Genomic DNA, 24,287 nt, shown 5'->3' with positions numbered 1-24,287 from the left:
TAAACTGCCAAAACTCAAATGGAATCGCAACAAAAAAATAAATTACGTCTGTGTTGGCCCGGGTTTCGAACACGCGCTAAAAGACAGTACGCCGCGAGAGATGACAATCACTAACCACTGAGCTACCAAGCTACACTGAATCAGCACCAGATCTCTAGATTCAAGACAGGACTCTCGGCTTTACATCGTGCAACTGCTGAATCAAGGAAATGTGACCGTGTTAACTTGTGGCCTCTGTTTACCTATTATGAAAATAAACAATAGCAGAACACTGACTACATTTTATGGTTCATGATGTTAAAGGACATTTCATAACATCTCAGACAACTGTACATTTGTGGCTACTGTAGCTTAATTATAAACACTATCGTTAACTCATATTTACCCTAGTAAAAACATGGTACATTTTAGTATGATCGTCACTTCCCAATGCAAACACACCCAATAAAATGGCCCCACCCCTGTCACTTGATTGACAGGTTTCCGTGTAGACGTTGGAAATTCAAATGCAAAAGGTATTGCGATTCCATTTGAGTTTTGGCAGTTTACATGCACAGTGCAGAGAGAGTGAAAAGGCAAATGTGGTAATTAATATTGCTATTTAAATATGACAGGCTTATAGCTCGTAAGATATGGGAAACACAATTGCAAACGGACTTTGCATTTCCACTTTAAATTTGGCAGACACTGTGCGTTCACTTAATCGAAAATAAAAACAGTAATGCGCGATTTGCATTTGCGTTTGGATTATGTCCCATTTTATGCGTCCACAAATTGAAAACGCAATTGCAAATACAATTTGCAATTCCTTTTGAATAAAGTCCGCAATATCATTCCATACTCCACCTTCTGGCAGAATGTGTGCCATATCACCTTCTGCTACAATATCTCGTTGTTTAAACTATGTGTCCTGAACAACACATAAAGGCTTACTGAAAACATTTGGCCTAGTCAATTTTATAATAAGAAGAATTAAATTATTAAATTTACAAAAATTAACAAGTTAATGGTATCCTAACATTTCTGCTGACTGTCACACGTGCGAGCCGTTCCGTGCGGATGATGTAAGACATATGCATCGGGAACACACCGGTGAGAAGTGAGGAATGTGGAAGCATGGAGGAGAACCAGCAAAACAAACTCACGTGACTAGCATATCTTACAGGTGCATACACAACGATTGTGTCCAACGTCATCCTCCTAGAACGGCGTGCTGGTATGACAGTCAGCTAAAGTGAGATAAAATTGTTTAAAACATTTAAAGTATGGATACTTTTCTTACAAAATGCATTGATTTGCTACCGGAGGCCTTTATTCACCCCCCGGAGCCTTCTGAGGCATGTTTTGTTATGGATGCGCTGGGACAAAAAATCGGCCCGGGCATTTTTGCCCAGACCGGCCCACTATATGATCATAAACACCACCCATCTTTGCACGCCCTTAATTATATGCATACCAACTCCTATTCATTAAAACCACTAATGCCATGTAATGAGTGAGTACAGGAACGAGTGAGAGTTAACAGATGAAATAAGTAAAAATTTGTTATTTATTAATACAGTTGAACTATACTCCACAGCGGTGAATCCTAAAACAAGCTATAAGCGGCTCTGGCATAGCAATACCAGTGTTTTTTAAAGGATTTTTGTTAAAACTATGGTGGTGTGTCCTCGGTCCTTCTAGGGGGGTTCAGGGGCATGCCCCCCCCCGTGAGAAGATTTTGTGCATTTTAATGTTAAATTCATTAATCTGGTGCACTTTGAGAGTTCAAAATTAAAAGCTCCAACCCATATTCAGTGTGCAAATTAAACAAAGAAATATTCAAACCTCTTTTAGTTACAGTGTCTATTTACATTACACCTATACATAATAATAGTTATAATATTAATCCAATGACAGTAATAGCCATATTTTGTAAAACAAATGCACAAAAAAATAAAGGAAACTTTCTTAATTAGTTGTACCAATTTCTATACTTGAAATAGATAAGCACATGATCTTTTATTTTGACGCAAACTGCATCAAGCTTTTATTTTGGCGGAAAACATGGTTTACAAACGCCTCTTATTAAATTTCTAGTGAATTGCGGTAATCGTCAACTATGCAGATGTGGAAATAATCTACACTCATGACATGGCCTAAGTGTTTTGAAAGTAGTTATGCTTACCGCAGGCTCTACACTTTCTCATCTCTCTCCTGATCCTCCGTCCTCACTATCATCATCTGCCACAGGAGCTGATGAAGGTCAGAAAACATATATTTTGACACAGTTTACAGTGTCTGCTTTAAGGGCCTGGTTCTATTTTTTCAAGCTATTTATCTGCACATTCCTTGCGTTTCTTCTCCATCTTTTTTTACAGATACACACTGACACTGCTGCCGCTCGCTCACTCGTTTAAAGTTGTGATTGGGCCAGCCCAGTGTCAATCAAGAAAAGAGCCAATGGGCCGCTGATCTACGTTTTTCATGGGCTGGTCTGTCAGAAAAAAAACTAACACTGACTTTGACCAATGCATTACACCGGCACAAACCCAGCGCGCCAATTAAGCAAAACAAAACAAAACGAATGGGCCGCCGATGTACAAATTTTATGGGCTGTTTAAAAAAAAAAAAAAAAAAAGTATGAGTATGAGATATCGGCCCAAAAAGCACGTCGGCCCACCAGGCAAATGCCCGGTATGCCCAATGGCCAGTCCAGCCAAGGATGCGCACACTTTATTTGATGTCTTTTGGACTGTTCAATAAAAATTTGGAAGAGCCAGGAAATTTTTTAACATAACTCTTATGGATTCGTCTGAAAGAAGAAAGTCATATACTCCTAGGATGCTTTCGTGGGTGAGTAAAACATGGGTTAATTTTACTTTTGGGGTGAACAAACCCTTTAAAGAATTAAGAACCTTAATGATTGTTAACAATTTTTTTTTCTTTAGTGATGTTCTGGAAAACGTTATGCAAATGTTCATCACACTGTAAGACTAAAGATACTCAGAGTAACTGAGGATAAGAATTAAAATGGATGAGATGAATAACTTGTTTCTGTTTCTTTTGAGTTCAGACTTCTGTATGGATCTGTATGAAGCAAAGTCAGTGATATCTTTGATTTCTTCCACTGAAGTTGACAAAATCTTGAGCTCCTCCCACACATACATACACATACATACATGCTTATTTTACCCTACAATTATGGACAGTATATAAATAAGCTGATATTATACAAACATTGCAGTGGCACAGTACAGATATTAAATGTTTCAAACATTATTTTGCTATTCGTATCTTTTTAAAGAAGTAGTCTGATAATATTAATGGTGAGGAGGACACTACCAATTGTACTGTACGTGTGTTTGAAAACTATTCTGAAACGTAGAAATTGATTGTCCACTTTATAAAGAATGTACTTTTAAAATATGCATTAAGCATTATCATCTTCTGTCTTAAATATCCTATCCAGCAGCAGAAACTCATGAACACATGAACAGGACAGAGTGGTGTGGATTCCTTAAGCATCATAATCTTCTGTCTTAAATATTCTCACAAAACCTTTAAAAATAAAGTTTAAAAAAAAATCCTTTCTCACTCAGTTTTTGTACAGTGTTCTTGTGTTTCCTGTCACTGTGGGCTTCAGGGCACAGTAATACAGAGCAGAGTCTGTCACTTCTGTAGAAGAGATCGTCAAATTCATACTTTTGACTGTTTTATCAGCCGCAGCAGTCAGACGGAGAGTGGGGTTTGATTCAGGTTTGGTCTCAAAGAACATAATTAGGTGCTCAGGTTTGGATCCAGGAAACTGACGATACCATTGTAAATTGCTAACAGTTTCAGTGTAGTTGCAGATCAGTGTAACATCTTTTCCTTCCAAAACATGCTTCTCTGAGGAGACTGGTTTTATTACATCTTCACCAGCAGTCTCTGTTTTAAACAATGTTTTAATTAATCATTTCTGATGGGCTAACTCAGATTGTCAACAGTATAAAAAGGAGAAAAAACAGCATTTACACAGTAATTGTTATAAATCACTCACCTTTTAGAAGAGAAAATATAATGAATGTGAGGAGCAACATCTGCACTAATGAGAGACAATGACTTTGAGAGTCAAGAACTAAACAGAGATGGAACCTCTTGAGCTCTTCTGCTGAATTTGACAAAACATGGAGCTCCTCCCACACAGTGTCTACTCACTCATCTCACCCTACAAGTACAGTCAGTATATGCATAAACTGTAGTCTACATACTAAAATAATATTTGGGCACTCTGATTTATGATATTATATAAAAATTGCAGTGGCACTGTAACAGAGGTCAAATGATTCAAGTATAAGTTTGATTCAAGTATTATCTTTTCATGTATGTAAAAGTTGATATTTCTTGATATTTATCTTGATAAATCTTGATATTTAAGGGACACTCAATCACTTGTACATCCATTTAAAATTTATTCCAACATGAAGCAGTTGAGAATGTAATTTTAAAATGCATTGTGCATCATCATCTTCCGTAAATATATTTCTCACTCAGTTTTTGTACAGTGTAGTTGTGTTTCCTGTCACTGTGGGCTGCAGGGCACAGTAGTACATGGCAAAGTCTGTCACTTCTGTAGAAGAGATCGTCAAATTCATACTTTTGGCTGTTTTATCAGCTGCAGCGGTCAGACGGAGAGTGGGGTTTGATTCAGGTTTGGTTTCATAGAACGTGATGAGGTGCTCAGGTTTGGATCCAGGATACTGACGATACCATTGTAAACTCTTGACAGTTTCAGTGTAGTTGCAGATCAGTGTAACATCTTTTCCTTCCAAAACATGCTTCTCTGTGGAGACTGGTCTAATTACATCTTCACCAGCAGTCTCTGTTTAAAACAAACTATGTTTTAATTAATCATTTCTGATGGACTATTTCAGACTGTCAAGTCAACAGAATAAAATGAGAACAAAAAAACCTAAATAATTGTTACGAAACACTCACCTTTTAGTAGAGTAAATATAATAAATACCAGAAGCAACATCTATACTAATGAGATACAATGACTTTGAGGTTCAAGGCGTACAGTTCTCTCCCAGAGTATAAATGACTCAAATGTATATCTGCTCTTCATTTTTAAACAACTGAACTGAGACTGAACTAGGCTGGTTTCTGGAGCTCCACCTCCTGGCAGAATTTTGCCACATTATTTAAGCATTTTTTATGGGATGTACTGAATTTTTTAAACAAAAAATAAGAGCTTACCAAATAATTTTTGGCCTAGTAAATGATTTATAAAATAGGATTGAAGTGATTAAAGAAGTATGTAATAAGATAAAATAATAAAGATTGCCACTGTCCAGAGAGATCTGACTGATTGCACTATTTTTATTTACTGTGCAAAAACACATAGCAAAGTAATCATCTGCAGGAATTTGTCCTGTTTATAGACCTATAAGGAACTTTCGGTCACACTTTATTCTTACTATTAAATAACTGTTTACACTATGGTATTGCTGGTTAACTCGGCTTATTGTAAATTTAAATGGTACAGTAAATCTTGGAGAAAGACCACCTTATAATGAATTGAAAGTTGAAAAAAAAGAGACACTGCATGAGGAGAAGCTTAAAAATATGATTATGCGATATGCAAGATAAAGTTTTTGTCCAGTGTAGTTTGTTTTCCTTTCACTGGGCTGCAGGGCACAGTAATACATGACAGAGTCTGATACAGCAGCAGAGGACAACTCCAGATCCACACTTTCATCATTACGGAGTCTGATGGACAGATGTGGATGAGGTTGCTCAGCTCTCATGACATAATTAGAAGACTCAACAATAGGCAGCAGAAACTCATGAACATATGAACAGGACAGAGTGGTGTGGATTCCTTCACGTTAAAACTACAGATGTTTTATTTGGTCTGATGACATTCCAATTAGATTCGCCTGCAAATATGACAAATAATCAAGCAATATTATGGATTATCTTTAGAATGAATTAAAAAAGGGCATGTTTTTATTTATATATAGGTGTAAAATGTGTATGACTAGCAGTGCTTACATTAACTGATGATGAACTCTAAAACAGAATGTTTCTTTTGGACAATATGCTATAAGTTATGTGGAAAATATACAATGTTAAAGTACTGTACCAAAAGTTCAAAAATATCGAAGCTAGAGTCTTTAAACTTTCAATTGATGCACAGTTTGTCCAGATCAAGTAAGAGAGTGATGTTTAACGTGCCGTGAAAGTGAAACAATAATAAACTGGGGCCGTCAGCGATGTTTGCACGTAAAGGGGTTAAATATCTTTACACTGGTTGATGTACAGTTTCCAGTTCTCTTAATTATCCTTTTTCTAATTTGACCTTATTTTACTCATTGGTACATCTTTGTAATGTTTTTACTAATTAGGGGAAGTTGTGGCCTAGTGGTTAGAATTTGATTCCTAACCCTACACTGTTAAAAATTACCAGCATTTCACAATAATTAACAGTATTATTTTACAGTTACTTGTTGTAATTAAGTTTTCCCTGTAATATCCCAATGAATACCTGTAAAAAACTACAGTATCCTTGGATTTTACAGAATTTAACTCTTATTTTACAGTAAAATCTTGCAATCTAAAACCTGCTGTTATATCACAACAAGGTCTGTAATATCACAGCAACACAGTGAAAAAAATTAAGGATTTCACAACATTAAACGGTATTATTACAGTGAAATATTGTATTGAAATATGCCCTGGGAAGTCACATGACATAACCGATCTGTTTTGAATTGAAAGCGCCATCGTGTCCCTCTTCTATTCCGGGCTGAATGGAGAAGGTGAGCAGCATGCATGTTTGCAGCACTTACACCGATGTTATTTTGATATAATTATAATATATTCTTTCAAATAAACGTTTATCGCATGACACTGTTCACATTTTGTTAGCAAGTGCCCGGAATTGTTGAAAGTTCTCTCACAGCATTTGCTAATAGTAGTAATGTTTGTAATGACGAGAGTTTCTCTATAATTTTTCATGTCACTATCACGGTTTAAAAAAATCTGGTGTTTGTAAAGTTTATAAACCAATGATGGGACAAGCATTACTATTTATGTGTGCACATTTCTGTAATTAGTCAAGGTTATCATAGATTAGCAGGGCTAACCGTTAGCTGTTTAACTTTAATGACTTAGTGATTCAAACGGTCCATGATTTTTTTTTTTTCCAGCGGATATCCTAGTTACAACAGTTCTCATTTTGTTAGCAAGTGTCCGGAATTGTTGAAAATTCTCTCACAGCATTTGCTAATAGTAGTAATGTTAGTAATGACGAGAGTTTCGCTGATATTTTGCATGTCAATATCACAGTTTAGACAAATCTGGTGTTTGTAAAGTTTATAAACCAATGATGGGACAAACATTACTATTTATGTGTGCACATTTCTCTAATTAGTCAAGGTTATCATAGATTAGCAGGGCTAACCGTTAGCTGTTTAACTTTAATAACTTAGTGATTCAAACGGTACATGAATTATTCTTTTTTTCCAGCAGATATCCTAGTTACAATATGACTGAGCTAACTGGAGTAAGTTAGTCTCATGTCGTATTCGACAACGTGAGGGTTTTAACACTAGGGTTCCCACTTGTCCTGATATGAATGAATAATAATTGTAAAAGTTGTAAATGCACCTTACATTGAGTGAGCAATCTCAAAGTGCTACAGAAAAAAACACTATTTATATACCACTATCATTTTTGACATACGGCTAAAATTATATTACAATGATAAATGATCATAATCTGCATTCAAACTGAAATTCTTATTGTAATTTCTCCTTTTTCTTTCCAGGTCATCAGAGGGCGAGGCTAACCATTCTGTTCAGTGTCAGGCTAAGAGTGAGGAGAAATAGATTAGGTACAGTAGGTGACTAGTTAACATGCACCACAATGTTCAACTGTAAATTCGTTGGCTGTGAGCATGTGTCTGAGAATGTGTGTAACTATGTTCAGCACACAAAACTGCATAGCAATGCCCCCAATTATCACTACTAGTGTGGGGTGCCTGACTGTTCACGGAGGTACATAAAACACACGGGACTGCAAATTCATATGTATAGGCAGCATAGGTCCTACCTGCAGGCTGCTGGGCCTATACTACCTGGCACATCAGCTCTACCACCTGACACACCCTTGAAATGTCTGCTTGAGGCTTGTGCATTTAAGTGTGACACTTTGACCTCTCTTATTAAGCATTTGAAGACGCACATAAGGGAAGGAATGGTAACTAGATGTCCATTTAGAGGTTGTGATTGCACGTTCACATACGTGAATTTTGCTTCAAATATTTCCAGAAAACATAGGTGTGCAGAGGATTCAGTTTTAGATAACCTTGTTTTAGACAAGTCTATTGCTACAGAGCCGTTGCCAGGACCCAGTCAGTCATATTCAGAGGCTGCCGAGGAACATAATGAACCACAAATGCCATTAGCTATCGACCAAAACCTATTTTTACAGAACCTTACACTTTTTTACCTGAAATTGCAATCTAAGCTACTCTTACCAGCAAGCACCATTCAAACCATTATTGATGGTTTTCAAAGTGCTCATGAACTTGGCCTGTCCAATTCCCTAAACATTCTGAGTGAGAAACTAAAAGAACTCAGAATCCCTCAGGCCACTATACGCAGCATCACTGAGGACATGAACAGAGATGATCTACTCACACTCTATAACAGGGGAATGCTCAGTACAGATGCAAAGAGGAAGGCTGCTTTTAAAGAGTTTTTTAACTATGTTCATCCCGTTCCTTTGCTCTTGGGCAATGATGAAAATGACAAAGAATGTTTTGCTCAGTATGTTCCTATTCATGAGACATTGGTGACACTTTTCAAAAATGAGTCTCTACGCGAACAGTATACCATGACACGTTTGCAGCCATCTACTGATGCTGTCTATCAGGATGTCAAGGATGGAGAAGGCTTTGAAAGTATTCCAATGTTGAAAGCTGACCCTTCTTCACTTGGTTTAATACTGTACCAAGATGCCTTTGAGGTTGTCAACCCCCTGGGCTCAGGGAAAAAAAGCACAAGGTTTTAGCGGTTTACCTAACTCTGACTGATATCTTGCCTCACAATAGATCTTCTATTGATCAGATGCAACTTGTTCTCTTATGTAGGGAACAGGACTTTAAGTATTTTGGGGTAAATAAAGTTTTTGCTCCCCTGATTGAGGACCTCAAAATTCTGGAGCAGAGAGGTGTAGTCACATCTGATGGCATTGTTCTAAAGGGCTCTTTGGTTGCCATTGCAGGAGACAACCTGGGATCCCATTCTATTGGGGGATTCTTGGAGAACTTCAGTCGGTCTACTTATTTTTGTCGTTACTGTGAGGTGTGTAGAGATGATTTCCTGACTAATCCTATATCGTGTGGTACCAAAAGAACAGCCCAATCATATGCAAGTAATTTGCAAGAGCAGGAAACTACTGCCACTGACTCTGTATGCGGCATCAAGTTTGACTCTCCTTTCAATCAGCTTTCACATTTCCATGTTTGCCAGCCTGGCCTACCACCATGTCTAGGCCATGACTTATTTGAGGGAGTCATAGCTTATGACCTTCCTTTATATATTCGCCATTTAGTTGAGGATAATCATTTTACATACCTGCAGTTAAACAGGTGCAAGAACCAGTTCAGATATGAAATTAACGATGGTAAGGACAAACCAGCAGACCTCTCTCCCAGCAGCGACAAGCTCAGTGGGCATGCAGTTCAGAACTGGTGTTTGCTTAGACTTCTCCCACTCATGGTCGGTGACAGGATTAAAGATCCCTGCGAAAATGAGGTGTGGCAAATGATTTTGCAGCTGAGGGAGATTGTTGAGCTTATCTGTGCACCGGTCATTACAGAGGGCCAGGTTGCGTATCTTAAAGTCCTCATAGAGGAGTACATAGACAACAGGACAAGGCTTTTCCCCAATGCCCCCCTCAGACCAAAGCACCATTATCTGTGCCACTATCCATCTCTCATTATTCACTTTGGCCCACTTATTCGCCTATGGACACTCCGATTTGAGAGCAAACATACATTCTTTAAACAGTGTGCCAGAAAATTGCACAATTTTAAGAATTTGTGCAAAACTCTAGCAGAGAGGCACCAACTTCTACAAGCGTATTTGAGTGCAGGAAACTTGTTCCCTCCACTTGTACAAGCAGAAAAGGGGACTGATTTTCATGTTGACGATTACAATGACAAGATCAGGGCATCTGTAGCCAGTTGTCCATTCCAGTTACAGTCGGCAGTGGCTTGTAACTATGTTACAGTCAAAGGCACAGATTACAAAAGGGGGATGCACATTTTACTAGAGAACAGTGATGAAGGGCTTCTTATTGGGAAGATTATGCTAATTATTGTTGTTCATAACTCGGTCTATTTTGTCTCAGAGAAACATACTTTTGTAAAGTTATGTGACACAGGTGTGTACTGTGACCTAGGAGTGGCCCAAGACAATTATGTGTGCATTAAGCAGGAAGATCTACTGGACTACTATCCTCTTTCAGCATACAATGTGTATGATCAGTCCCTTATTGCTCTCCACCATTCTTTTCCAGAGGCAGTATGAGCAGGAAGGAAAGTGAGGATACAGGATACGTGAGGAGAGATGTGAGTAGTAGAGCAGGCTATATAGTCAAAGCAAAAAAGTTTTTTTTTTTTTTTGGTAGCCTTGAATAAAGTTGATTTTGTCATTAACTTGCTTTGTTGATTGAACAGACTATAGTATGAAATATGCATACAGTGTAGGGATGGCAAAAATGAGAAATTACAGTGTTTCATGATTCACTACTTAATGAGACTAGGCCAAGGAGGCAGTGTTGTCATACTTGCCTGATCTCCCTGATGACCTTCTTACCACCATGCTGGATGAGCTTGGGGTCGAGTCTATTGAAGATCTGACCTTGGTGGAGGAGAGGGATCTGGTGAAATACCTCAAACCTATCCAAAGTCGGAAGTTATTGAAGGGCATCAAGGACGGTAAATTCATCTGTTCACCCATTACACTTTTCACTCTTTCATGTCACTGAAGTAGGGCCTTAGAACATTTGCAAAACTGGTAGACAATATGCTTTGTATATAGTCCCAAGCTCACACATTGGTTACCTGTCAAATACTATTGGATGAAGTGATTAATCTTAGGAGTGCAGCACAGCTTATAGACCTTATTCATGTGTGTGGCATTTGTTTAGTGTGACGTAATGGGTTGGGGAAATGTATATGGTGTATGGAATTACAAACTCATCAAAACTGGGCTGTTATTCACTGCTGTTGTTTTTACATCTGGAAATACATAGAAGTGAATGCAGCTGATGCTTATTACTTGCATGCATTTCCAAACTTAATAACAATAGCAGTGAAAAACAATCAGACCCTTTTATGATGAGTTTGTAATTCCAATAGTGTATTGGCCTGTTATTTTAACTATTGTTTTTTTAAGTGGCATTATCAGAGCAATCTTTTAACATGAGTCAATGGCCACTTCTGCGTTCTCCCAATCCATTATGTCACATTCTAACAAATGACACTCACGTGAATAAATTCGAATTGCTTCATCCAATAGTGCTGACAGGAAACCAATGTGTGAGCTTCCTCCGGGAAGTACTGGAGCAGGACTACAGTTAAGCACGCAGTCTATTGACCCCATAGCCCTTCATCTTGCCCTATCTTAATTAATAAATTGTTTTTGTGCCCTCTAGGACTTGTTACTCTTAATATGGAGTTGGTCTCTGCTCCTGATTCAAGTGCTCCAAGTTCCCTAACTCCATGTCCTCCAAACACAACATTCCAGCATCCAAATCAGCTGTTGCCCAGCCCTCCAAGCACTGCCCCAAGCACGTCAAGCGCTTTACACTCTGGCGTACCATGGCATGTTGACTTTCGTCTCAACTGGGACCAGGTGTCACCAGCCATTCGACTTAGAGTGGAAAAAGAAGAAAGACCATTGCCAGACGAGAGAAAGGCTCTTGTGGTCGTGCTCGTGGACCAAATGATGCAGCACGACCGCAACCCAACCAGAGCCATGTGCCATAACGTTGTGAGAAACATTGTCAGGTAGGGATGGGACTATTATCAATATTAGCTGTCAGTTAATCCCCAGCCCCACCCCCTTCAACTGTTTGTAACTTTCACTGATTCATTCCCTGCACCTATTATGTTAAAAGGGTGCAAAAGTGAAGACTTTGTAAACATGGTTTGCTTAAACAGAGCTAGTATATTCAAGAAAACCATAATAATTCACATGTTTTTATGAAGGTCTGTTTCAGCCTGATGTTTTTTTTTTGGTCTTGTTCAGCCTGATTTTTTTTTTTTTTAAGCATAGTTCTTTCCTTTAAGTAATCCTTACATTAGCTGTACGCTTCTGTCATAAGTGTTTTCTAATTATCCCACCCACATTTTCAGGAGCCATCCAAAATCATTTGGCGACATTGGCAAGTACGGTGATACTGCTGGAGACGGATGTCACTCTCTTCTGCAACAAGTAAAAACGAGAGTGGAGTACAAAAATAGGAATAAAACTCTTGCTCAACGCCGCAGAGAAAGTAGACCGCGCACGGGAATGGCAGGAGAGGCCAGACTGGCAAGAGGTCCTGTTGACCAATACGGGTATGTGGCAATATGTATGTGGCAATATACATGTAAATTCTGTCAATATTTGTTCGAAAGCATTGTATATGAATATGAATAACCCTGAAACAGGACAAAACATACTTTTCTCTTGACTACTTTATTGACACTTTGACATGGACCCTTTTCACAGCAATCATGTTGCGATGTTAATAGTGTAGTAAACACAGGTGTTATTACCTGTGATTATGGCCTTGTTCAATTTAGGATTTATCTGAGCCAGGGTGCTGATATTGTGCATAGTGGCTCTCTGGCATGCATGGTTGTGGTACACTAAATACCTTGACCTTAAAGGGATACAACTTTTAAATAGGACAAATTCTGGAAATCTTAGTCACTTTGTGGGCGAGATGCTAATGGTCTAATCCGATCCAATGATCTATGCTAGGCTGGAGCTATACATGGTATCGCCAGACTCAGGGAACTGCTGGATGAACGAGAGAATGGTAAAAATCAATTGTTTTACTCGAGGGGAGGTGGAAAATTAGCTTAATTCCCCAAATGGTGGAATATCCCTTTAATTAGTTTGATAAAATACACCTGTGTTTACAACACTATTACACTGTAACATAACTTCTGTGGGATGGGTCTATTTAGACAGTCACAATAGGGAATCAAACTGCTGACCCTTCAGTCATGAGACGACTTGCTCCACCTTCTGAGTTATAACCGTCCCCAGTAGTATTGTTACCCTGTGATGCCCACTCCTAGGTGTGTCAGGTGGGGCCCAGCAGATTTGCCAGAGGGGGAGACCGAGGCAACGTTGGAGAATATAAAGAGGGATCTGCTGAACATCTACTCAGGCATGCCATCTATTGTCTTTTGGGGTAATTTTGTTTAGACTTTAGTAATTGGTCAAGATCTGAACACTGTGTGTGTTGGGCGGCTACAAGAACAAATTGTTACTTGGGTACTAACAATACATTTCTATGTCTGTATACACAGAGGAAGGAATGAGTGGGGCAGAGAGAGCAGAACCAATGATGGAAAAGACATACGTCATCCTGCGGAAATACCTTAACAAAGTGCCTGCTGCAGCGATGTCTGAGATCAAACAGGAATGGCCATTTCTCTTCTCTCAGAAATGCCTATTCTCGCACTTTGGCCTCCTGACGGACGTCGATGTCCTTCAGAAGCTACAGAAGGCAATTAGTCGACGAGGACAGACCATCCTGGATTACTGTGCAACACTGGACAACCCCAAGATCCGTGATGTTCTGGCCTGCTATGATCCAGACTCTGACAAGGCTGCCTGCATTCTGCTGCTCCTAATGTTGTACTTCAAAGAGCCGAAAGAGAGTTTGATGCTTGAAGTTGATGTAAGATTTTTCATTCAAATATTTAAAATGCAAAATGAGTGATTACATTATCAACATTTACCTTGCATTATTTACTACCTCTGACCAATTAACAATATTTATCCTTTATCCTAAATCCATGCTATTGTGTGTTAACTATGTTACAGCCATGTGCCACTGCTGTGGACGTCAATACTGCAGAACTCCCCGGAACCCCCTGCTTGATCATTCAAGGTAATGTTACTTTGATCTAGTATCGTCATTTCTAACTCATTATTTTGTTTTCATCCTAAAATCTACATGACCACAATAAATAATAATAATTCTAATTATAATAATAATTACATTTGTATAGCCCTTTGTATCTTAAGCAGATCGCAAAGTGCTTATAACACATAATGTTGTATCTGTTCATTTCAGGTGTCATGATGAAGCCCTCTGGATGGCTTATATCCATCAAGGGACATGTCGTGATGGGCCCACACCCTTTCTTTTTACACGGAGTAGCTGCTTTCTTCAGCAGCTATTACATATTCAACCTTGAGTATCCTGCCGCTGGATCTTCGACACTGGAGTTCATTCAAAGGTATTTTATAAAGATCACATTTAATCTTGTAATTCACATTATAGTACAGGTTTCCAACTCAATGATTGTTTTGAGGTTGAAAATGCTGACAAACGAGGTACATGAGGCTAGCCTGGTGAGACCATCCTGATCTCGCGAACTCATTCAGTTTCGCTCTGCAGATCAGTCTGGGTTTCTACACATGTTATGCTGACAAATACCTGCCGGTCCAATCACAGCTATTTTTTTTTTTGCTACCTCTCACAGTAAAAAATCAACCACTTTGCCTCAGGCAAACCTAACCTGAGACACCTTGGCTAAAAATGGCAAAAAAAAATTATGGTGAGCAGAAGATCTAACAAGTTTGAATTATAAATCTATTAGGGTTTGATGTGGGGAAAAAGCACAGCAAAAAGCACACCTTGATAAATGCTGTCTGCATTATATACTGTAAGTCTATTTAAAACTGAAACTATCTTTGTTTATTAACAGATGCTTCCTGGGCATCAATCCTGAAAGAGGCTCAAAGACCAAGAAGCGGACAACAATGAACCCTCATGTGAGCACCCTTTTGAGGAAACTTATTGACTTTGAGTGGGCATCATAGTTTTTTTTTTTTTTGCAGCGGTAGTTGTCAGGCTCAGTTTTGAGTAGCCTTGTTCTTTTTGTAATTTTTCAAGACAACTTGGCACTACAAGATTTTTAAACAATGCTGTTGCGTGTGGACTCATTATAATGTTTGAGACTGAGAGGAGTGCCTGACATTACTTCATCGCTCTCTCCCTTGCTCTCTTATCTTGCCATGAAGGCCTCATTCTCATCCTGTCCATTACTGTTATTGTGACACAGCTAGTTGAATAGTTGAATTTTGCGACAGGTAGTTGAATTGCAAGTTTGCACAATTTCTCTGGATTTTCTGCATTTTAAGATGGCTTTTATGACTAGAAAATGACTAGACTTGAATTTCTTGAACTCTTGAAGTTCTTGGCATCTGCTGTACATTGAAAAATATTTTTTTTTTGTTAATAAATATGCCATTGGGCTAACGTTGACTTTACCTCAGAGTTGTTTGTTGGGGGGAGGGGGTTAATTGTACAATGATTGTAAATTCACAGTAAATGGAAGCTTCATCTGCATTACTTTTACAGTAAGTTATTGGACAATTTTAGCATGACTTCCACAGTATACATTGTAAATTCACAGTAAATTATTGTCAACTTGTACATTACTTTCACAGTACACACTGTAAAAGTACAGGGCCTTGTTGTAATGATGTACAGCAAGAGATTGTAATTCCCCAGTTATGTACTGTAATATCACAGTAATTGCTTTGACATTGAAGCTGTGAAGTTACAGTATACAGTTGTGCTTTTACAACAATGCATTGTAATATCACAGATATAAAATTACAATAAATTGCTGTGACTATATTTCACAGTATATTGCTGTAATCCTTACTGTGAAAGTCATGCAAAATTTATCCAATTATTTATTGTAAATTTACAACGAAAAATTTTGCAGTGTAGGGTTGTGGGTTTGAGTCTTGGGCCAGCAGTACCACGACTGAGGTGTCCTTAAGCAAGGCACTGAACCCCTAACTGCTCCATAACTGGCTGCCCACTGCTCCGGGTGTGTGTTCACTGCTGTGTGTGTGCACTTTGGATAGGTTAAATGCAGAGCACGAATTCTGAGAAGGGATCCATACTTGGCTGTATGTCATGTCACTTTCTCTAATTACAGTGTGTGTGTCCTTACTGTCTGTTTTTGTACAGTGCAGTTGTGTTTCCTGTCACTGTGGGCTGCAGAGCACAGTAGTACAGAGCAGAATCATCCATTTGTGTTGAAGATATGCTCAGATTCATAAGTTTGTTTGCTTTATCGGCCACAGCGTTCAGACGAAGCTTAGGCTCTGACTGATTGCTGCTCTCAGTGTAAAACATTATATTTTCAGGTTTGGATCCGGGATGCTGACGGTACCACTGCAGACTGTGAACATTACCACTGTAGTTGCAGGAAAGTGTAACATCTCTTCCTGCCAAAACATGCTGCTTTGTGAAGAATGAAGTTATCACTTCAGCATCAACAGTATCTGTTTAAAAAAATATCAATCAGTTCAATTAATGGACTTATTGAGACTATATAAATAGTTGGTTTATTTACACAATCAAAATCATTAATCCATAAATTATTCTTATCCTTTACTCACCCTTACAAAAGCAAAATATCAAGAGGACAAGGAGCAACATCATCAATGAGACAAAAAGTTCTGTAGTCAAGTCTTACAGTTTCCTCCTAACTGACTCAGTTTGCATGTGCTCTGCTCTGAAATCAGTTGAATGTGAGCTCCACCTTCTGGTAAAAGCCTTGCTTGACTGGGGCTCTCTGGTTTAAATATGATTTGATATGAATGGTTTTTTTTTTTTTTTTTTTTTTGAGCTGAGAGACTATGTAGAATGTGTGTGGTGACCACTGGATAAGTATTTCATTATTTTTGGATGTTACTGAAACAACCAAAGTTATTTTACATCAGATTACAGATGCCATATCTACAAAAGTAACTATAAATCATTGTAGTAACTTTCAAAGGAATTCAGTAATAGGTGTGGTCTCAACTGAAAATCTAAAATAATCCTGTGGGTGATAAACTCTCTGGAAACCTCTTCTATAATCTTAATGAGGCAAGATATTTAAAACATTTTAAAACATCTGCATAGTTATTAACATGATAATGTCATATTTGATCAATTTGAGCAATTTATCATAGAGAAATGTGTCTTAAACATCTTTTGAATTTATTCTAAGCTTTATTTAAAGGAACCAATTGAATTTCTTTTATCCAGAATGAGTTTTTTTTTTGTGTGTGTGTTGGTATTTAATTGTCCATTTTTGTATTGATTATGGCTATAGTCCTAAATTATATATTTTTTGTGTTTGAGGGAAATTCAATCTGATAATGGTCAGTAATTACCCATGGCCAGTGAGGTACGTTTAAATTCCAAATTATATTATCAGCATAATGGAAATCAAAGAGATCATATGAAACATATGCATGAGAAGGTTTTTGTATGGTGTAGTTTGTTTACCTGTCACTGTGGGCTGCAGGGCACAGTAATACACTGCAGAGTCTGATACAGCAGCAGAGGAGATCTCCAGATCCACACTTTTGGTTATCATGGTGTCTGATGGACATATGTGGATGAGGTGGAGAAGCTGGAACTCCAGTTTTAGTAGACCTCACAATCAGCAGCAGAAACTCTGGTTTTGATCCAGGCTTCTGTCGATACCAGTGAAGACTGTAAGTTGATCCATCATATGAACAGGACAGAGTGGTGCTGCTTCGTTCAGTTAAAACTACAGATAGCTGGTTTGGTCTGATGACATTTCCATTAGATTCACCTGCAAATACATTAAGGAAGCAAGCAATGTAATGGATTAAATTTACAACAAAGCAAACAGGTATTTTTACATACAGGTAGCTATTTGTGTGATGTTCTGGAATACAGTGCAAAATGTATATGAGTAAAACTACTTACAGTAGCTGAAGATAAATATTAAAACAGAAGAGATGAGTAACATGATTCTGTAGTTTGATTTCAGACTTCTGTCAGGATCTTTATGAAGGTGTTGTCTCTGATTTATTCTGCAGGAGTTTATAAAATACTGAGCTCCTCCCACAAATACCTACTCACTCATCTCACCCTACCGATATCCGACTGTATAGGATGGTGTTGTGTAAGTCTAATTGATCTAATATTACATTCTTTATTAAATGGACTCTCAACTCCTACATGTTGGAATAGGTTTTAAAAGTACAATTGTTTGTCATGATTCTCAAATATCAACCATTGGTAGTATCAGACTACTTTTTACCAGTGCCAGTGCAAATGTTGAATATAATGAAAATTTTCCTTAAATGTCTTGCAATTATTACATTTAAAACTATTTAAGCAGGGCTCATGATTCCGTTATTTAGTGGAAGTTTCTAATGTGAGTTTGCCTTATTTGTATTATTATATAGGCTATGTAATGTACTTTCTAATAATTCACAAGCAAGTAGTGCATTACATCAGGCATCAGCAGTAGTGTAGTAAAGAAACCATTGAGATTATCTTTTCATATGAAGCTATGTGAATGAATATTAATCAAAGCTTTATGTGGTATAATGTGTAATGTTTTTGTATTAACAAAGCTCTTTGTCAGCTAAATTGAAGTTCTACAAATATATGGTCACTGAATTGGGAAGCTGGCAGAAACATAATCAACTAATGCAGCGGCAGAGACGATATTTCATGAGAAATATCACGAGAAAAATTTCATGAGAAAAGTGCATCACATCGTATCAGTCAGAAAAGACAACTGGGGAAAACTATGACTGGTGTGAAAGCACCTCCTAGTAAGTCTAGGCCATAAGAAAGTTTTTGTACAGTGTTCTTGTGTTTCCTGTCACTGTGGGCTGCAGGGCACAGTAGTACAGAGCAGAGTCTTCCAGCTTTGTAGAAGATATGCTCAAATTCATAAGTTTGGTTCCTTTATCGGCCACAGCGTAAAGACGAAGCTTGAGCTCTGAATGACCAGTGCCCTCAGTGTGAAAAATTATATTCTCAGGTTTGGATCCGGGAGACTGACGATACCACTGTAAATTTTGAACATAGCCACTGTAGTTGCAGGAAAGAGTAATATCTTTTCCTGCCAAAACATACTGTTCTGTGAGGAATGGTGTTATGACTTCAGCATCAGCATTCTCTGTTAAAAAAAGTGTTTTATTGACACATTAACATTCAAAATTAGAATTTTTCAGTTTGGAAGTTACTCTTATAAATCACTTACCCTTAAGAGGAGAAAATATCAAGAGGATCAGGAGAAACATCTACACAAGCAGCAAACAAAAAGGCTTTTGTGACTTTCCTCATCTTACTTGAGTTTATGTCTGCGTGTTGTTTTGAAATGACTGACCTTAGAGCTCCACCTTCTGGCTGACTGCATGTTAAATTGGGGCACACTAGTGTAAGTTAGACAAATGAAACACATTTTAAACTTTAACAGCTTTTTCCTGGATGCAAAAACACTTTATTTGGCCTTCCAAAAGTAGATGCATTTAGGAATCTTTAAGATTACTTACAACAGAACAGCAATGCATTTTATGGATGACCAACTTTGCTGCGACAATCTGGCGGTTCTGAATCAAGTACTGTAAGTATGTTTTGTCATTAATTTAAGTATTTGCTACTGGATGTTCAAATGTGGAGCTTTGTGTGTCACTGTGTGTGTGTGTGTGTGTGTGTGTGTGAGAGAGAGAGAGAGAGAGAGAGAGAGAGAGAGAGAGAGACGGTCAGACAGTGAAGTCAGCTGTCTTAACCGTCTGTGGTTTGTGTACTGCAAACTCATACGAGCTTCATCACTGTGTCTGTCACGTGATTTTGTTTCTCTTTCGAACTTGAACAGATAACAGTAAAACTAGGGACATTATTAACTGGCTTTACATTTATTTTGAAAGATGAAGGTCGCGATTATGGAAAGGGGTGTTACATTTCTGACAAGTGCTTGCGGTGTTCGGCCAATCACAATAAACTGGATCAGCTGGCATTCAAAATTAGAATGCTATGTCAGAATGAATGTCAGCTAGCAAAGAAAATGAAACAGTTTTTATACAGTAACGTTTGTTTTTCTGTCACTGTGGGGCCCAGGGAACAGTAGTACAGAGTCTCCAGATGAGATCTCCAGATCCACACTTTTATTAATATAGAGTCTCGTGGACATATGTGGTGAGGTGGAGAAGCTGAAACTACAGTTTTAGTAGACCTCACAATCAGAAACTGTGGTTTTTATCCAGGCTTCTGTCTATACCAGTGAAGACTGTAAGCTGATCCATCATATGAACAGGACAGAGTGGTGCTGCTTCCTTCAGCTAAAACTACAGATGTTTCTTTTGCTCTGATCATCATGACATTTTCACATCTGAAAAGAAAGCCATTTTTTAATAGCTTAAAATTTTAAATGAAAATTTGCATTGCTTTGATAAACAGCTTATTCTTCTCAGCTCAGAGAAGAATAAGCTGCTCATTCTAGGAGAAATATTAAAAGAGAATAGATGGGAAACATTTTAGTTCTGGATTGCATCAGTATCTGTATGAAGGTAGTCAGTGTTGTATCTTCTGCTGATTTGTTCAACCACATGTCCTGTTCCTTGCTCACTTCAGGAATAGCTTCTACCATTTTACCTATTTAAATGTCTTGATGAGTATTGTTACAACATGTTTTTAAATGAGACCAACACAGACAATATAGGAATTATTTTGTCAAAGCTACGGCTTTTCTGACTAAAAGAAAGTAGAGTAAATACATATATAAATAAATAAAACAGTAAAATACAAGTCAAATATCAGTTAATGGAAATAATTTGTCAGCCAGCTTATGAGCTTTGAAATGTTAAAAGCTATACCATTGGCAAGATTTTGTGCAGAGGAAAAGGTTTTCCAGTCACTGTGGGCTGCAGAGCACAGTAATACTGTGCAGAGTCTGATACTTTAGCAGGGCTGATTTCCAGTTCCATGAGCTTTCGGTGTTTGTCAACTTGAGCTGATAACCAGTGCGCTGATGGATCGGCTTTAACTGGATCTCCAGATTCACTCATGGAGAGAAGGAGTTCTGGTCTGGATCTTTGATACTGACGATACCACAGTAGATTATACACAGCACCAGTGTAGTTACAGTAGAGAGAAACAATGTTACCATCTGGAGCTCGTTTCTCAGAATCATGAGACGTTATTAGATCACCAAGAGAGACTCCTGACAAACAAATATGTATTCATAGATATGTAAACCCTGAATCATTTAAAATGTTAATGAATTACATATTTGTATGAAGAATTAATATGGAAAGAAAAGCATTCTTACCTGCAAGTGTTGAAAGGAGCAATAGTAAACAGACCCAAATAATGTTGTTTTAACTAACAGAATGACAGCACACTGAGATGTCAGGAATGAAAAATACACTCTCAGAGAGCTCCTCCTACTGACAGCTTTGAAGGATTACACAGGTTTTATTCAACCCCCAACAGCAGGGATGGGAAACAAAAAGAATTCAACAGCACCTTTTCAAATTTGTCTCTCAGTAGTTTATGTAGATATAACAATGAGATGGTTTCATTAAAAAACTGACTAATTAATCCAGGAATCCGACTATACTGAGAAGCAACAGTTATTTGTTCTTTAGCCTGAATATGCAATGCTTATTTTGTGTGATAGATTGTCAGGCATTTCATATTCAGATGTACACATGATTGCATTTATAGATTTAAATGTATATTTTGAAACACTACTTTCATGTTCATATTATTTATTCCTTTATTCAAGTGAAGTGATCACTTTTAATGTCTGTGGAAATCTGCTTCTACTGGTTCCAGGTTTATGTACAGCGTTGCAGTGTTTTCCGTCACTGTGGGCACCAGAGCACAGTAGTATATTGCCGAATCTTCCATTTCTGTTAAAAAGATTTTCAGATGCATATGCTTGTTGCCTTTATCAGCTGTAGATGAAAGTCGAAGTGCAGACTCTGACTGGCCCCTGAGCTCAGTGGCAAAAATGAGAAACTCTATTGGGGATCCTGGATATTGCCGATACCACTGCAGTGTGTTAACAGTGCCACTGTATTTACAGGAGAGAGTAACATTGTCTCCTGCTGTTATGTGCTTCTCTGGGACCAGTGGGTTTATTGTATTTGCATCAGCATTCTCTGTTTAAAAAACAAAACAATACAAATAGCAATAGATCATTCCTTAAATCAACATGCATGTGTTGTTCACACAGAATTTACATAACAATTACAAGAAAATAAATAAAACAGCTTGAAGTATTTATGAATAACTGACCTTTGAACAGAGAAATGATGATCAAGACCAGGGACAACATCTGACCAATAAAAGGATAAAACTGACAATGAGAATCAATGCTGCACATTTCTCTCTAAGATGTAACTGACTCGTAAAAAGCAGGAGCTGGGTAATGAAAACATTTAGCTCCTCCTTCCAACAGCATATAGGTAAGAAGAGCACTTTATGATTGTTGTTGTGCTTTATGATCAAGTAATCATATTACTAGACTTTTAGCTTAACTCTGAATATGAAGTACTAAGTACTTAGATAAAGTGAGAGTTTTATATTTTTTATGAAAATCTACCTTTAGAACAAATGCATTTGAAACTGAGCTAATTAAACTAATATATCTTAAAAATAAATGTCCTTGCATTGATGAATAAAATGCACATATATAAATATAAATAAACCACAAATGAATATTTAAAATATATATATATATATATATATATATATATTGCACAATGGGAGAACATTTTACTGTTCATTAAGTAGACACCTGGGGAAAGAAATTGCACTTCATCCTGCTTCTACAATATGTTGCACATCAGTGTCCAAATGTTTAAACCATTTACCATTAAGCAAAGTATACTAAATTCCAGGGTCAAAGTCTGTGCAAAAATAATAATGTCCCGTAATAAAATGACAGTTATTTTGTCAGTTAAACTCACTTATAAAAAGGGGCTGGTAAGTGAACTGACAATGTCTCCTCTATCTCATGTAATTCATATCGCATCACCTCCTGGAAAATAGAGTAATTTCAGGATATTACAGGATAAGCAATTGTTTTTATCATATACAGAAAGATTTTGTGCAGAGGAAAAGGTTTTCCAGTCACTGTGGGCTGCAGAGCACAGTAATACTGTGCAGAGTCTGATACTTTAGCAGGGGTGATTTCCAGTTCCATGAGCTTTCTGTGTTTGTCAACTTGAGCTGATAACCAGTGCGCTGATGGATCGGCTTTAACTGGATCTCCAGATTCACTCATGGAGAGAAGGAGTTCTGGTCTGGATCTTTGATACTGACGATACCACAGTAGATTATACACAGCACCAGTGTAGTTACAGTAGAGAGCAACACTGTTACCATCTTGAGCTCGTTTCTCAGAATCATGAGACGTTATTAGATCACCAAGAGAGACTCCTGAAAAAAAGACATAATAAATTCAATATTGTGATCCGATAAATGTAATTCTAAGTTTTAAATCAAAAGAGTTGGTGATTAAATGAAATAAACAAGTCTCACCTGCAAGTACTGATAATATTACAAGTGCACAGAGCAGCATGATGGAATGAAATGATCAAATGTGCCTTTTCTTGACTGAAACACTGTGATTTAAGTCTGGAGCTCCAACCTGTGGCGAGATTTGAGTCTTGAGCTCATTGTGTGCATGAGGGTTACAGAAAAGAGATGAACGCCCTCTTCTGGATGAAAACAAACACATTTAGACCTTCATCACTCACAGAGGACTTGGACAGTATTTGTGTTTTTACCCTGTGATGATGACTTTTGCCAAGTTAGAAGGTTCTTACTGTCACAAATCAATGCATCACTCTAAAAGTGCTTCTCAATGTTTATATTTGAGCATTAGTTTATAGACAAATGCGATCAAATTAAACAGTGTAAAACATAACATTTTAATTACAGAAGCTTTCTTACCAAAAAGACAAACTCAAATATTATAATATAATATAAAAAGGACAAACTATAATATACTGGAATACCCCATAATGCTGAACATATTTTGCATATTTATTCTAACTGAAATCAAACATGATATTATAGTTTTATGTATAACTGAAACAATACGCTTGGATTATTCATTGAAGTGTTAAACAATAGAATAAAATCAGTAACACACACACAAAAAGTGTTTTTACAGTGAAGAACACAATCATCTGACTGAAATCAGGGATTTTGTACAGTGTTTC

At 37.6% G+C, this 24,287-nt stretch overlaps 1 protein-coding gene across 3 annotated transcripts; it reads left to right on the top strand.

Moving 5' to 3' along the window:
* Nucleotides 1-6,410: 6,410 nt before the first annotated feature.
* Nucleotides 6,411-15,156, top strand: LOC132096334 (uncharacterized). Of its 3 annotated transcripts, XM_059501618.1 has the most exons (8): nucleotides 6,411-6,785; nucleotides 7,495-7,531; nucleotides 12,398-12,601; nucleotides 13,334-13,449; nucleotides 13,568-13,941; nucleotides 14,088-14,154; nucleotides 14,341-14,506; nucleotides 14,978-15,156. In XM_059501618.1, the coding sequence occupies exons 3-8, from the start codon at nucleotides 12,555-12,557 to the stop codon at nucleotides 15,090-15,092; spliced, it is 885 nt and encodes a 294-aa protein (XP_059357601.1). In that variant the 5' UTR covers nucleotides 6,411-6,785; nucleotides 7,495-7,531; nucleotides 12,398-12,554; the 3' UTR covers nucleotides 15,093-15,156. The 3 variants fall into 3 exon arrangements, with proteins under 3 accessions (XP_059357601.1, XP_059357602.1, XP_059357604.1); XM_059501619.1 differs by lacking the exons at nucleotides 6,411-6,785; nucleotides 7,495-7,531 and having other exon boundaries at nucleotides 12,475-12,601; nucleotides 13,357-13,449; XM_059501621.1 differs by lacking the exons at nucleotides 6,411-6,785; nucleotides 7,495-7,531 and having other exon boundaries at nucleotides 12,476-12,601; nucleotides 13,357-13,425.
* Nucleotides 15,157-24,287: the final 9,131 nt, after the last annotated feature.

Source organism: Carassius carassius, chromosome 20 (genome assembly GCF_963082965.1).
Source record: "Carassius carassius chromosome 20, fCarCar2.1, whole genome shotgun sequence".
NCBI classification, from domain to species: Eukaryota; Metazoa; Chordata; class Actinopteri; order Cypriniformes; family Cyprinidae; genus Carassius; species Carassius carassius.
The sequence above is the reverse complement of the archived record's forward strand: the minus strand, read 5'-3'. Positions and strand labels throughout refer to the sequence as shown.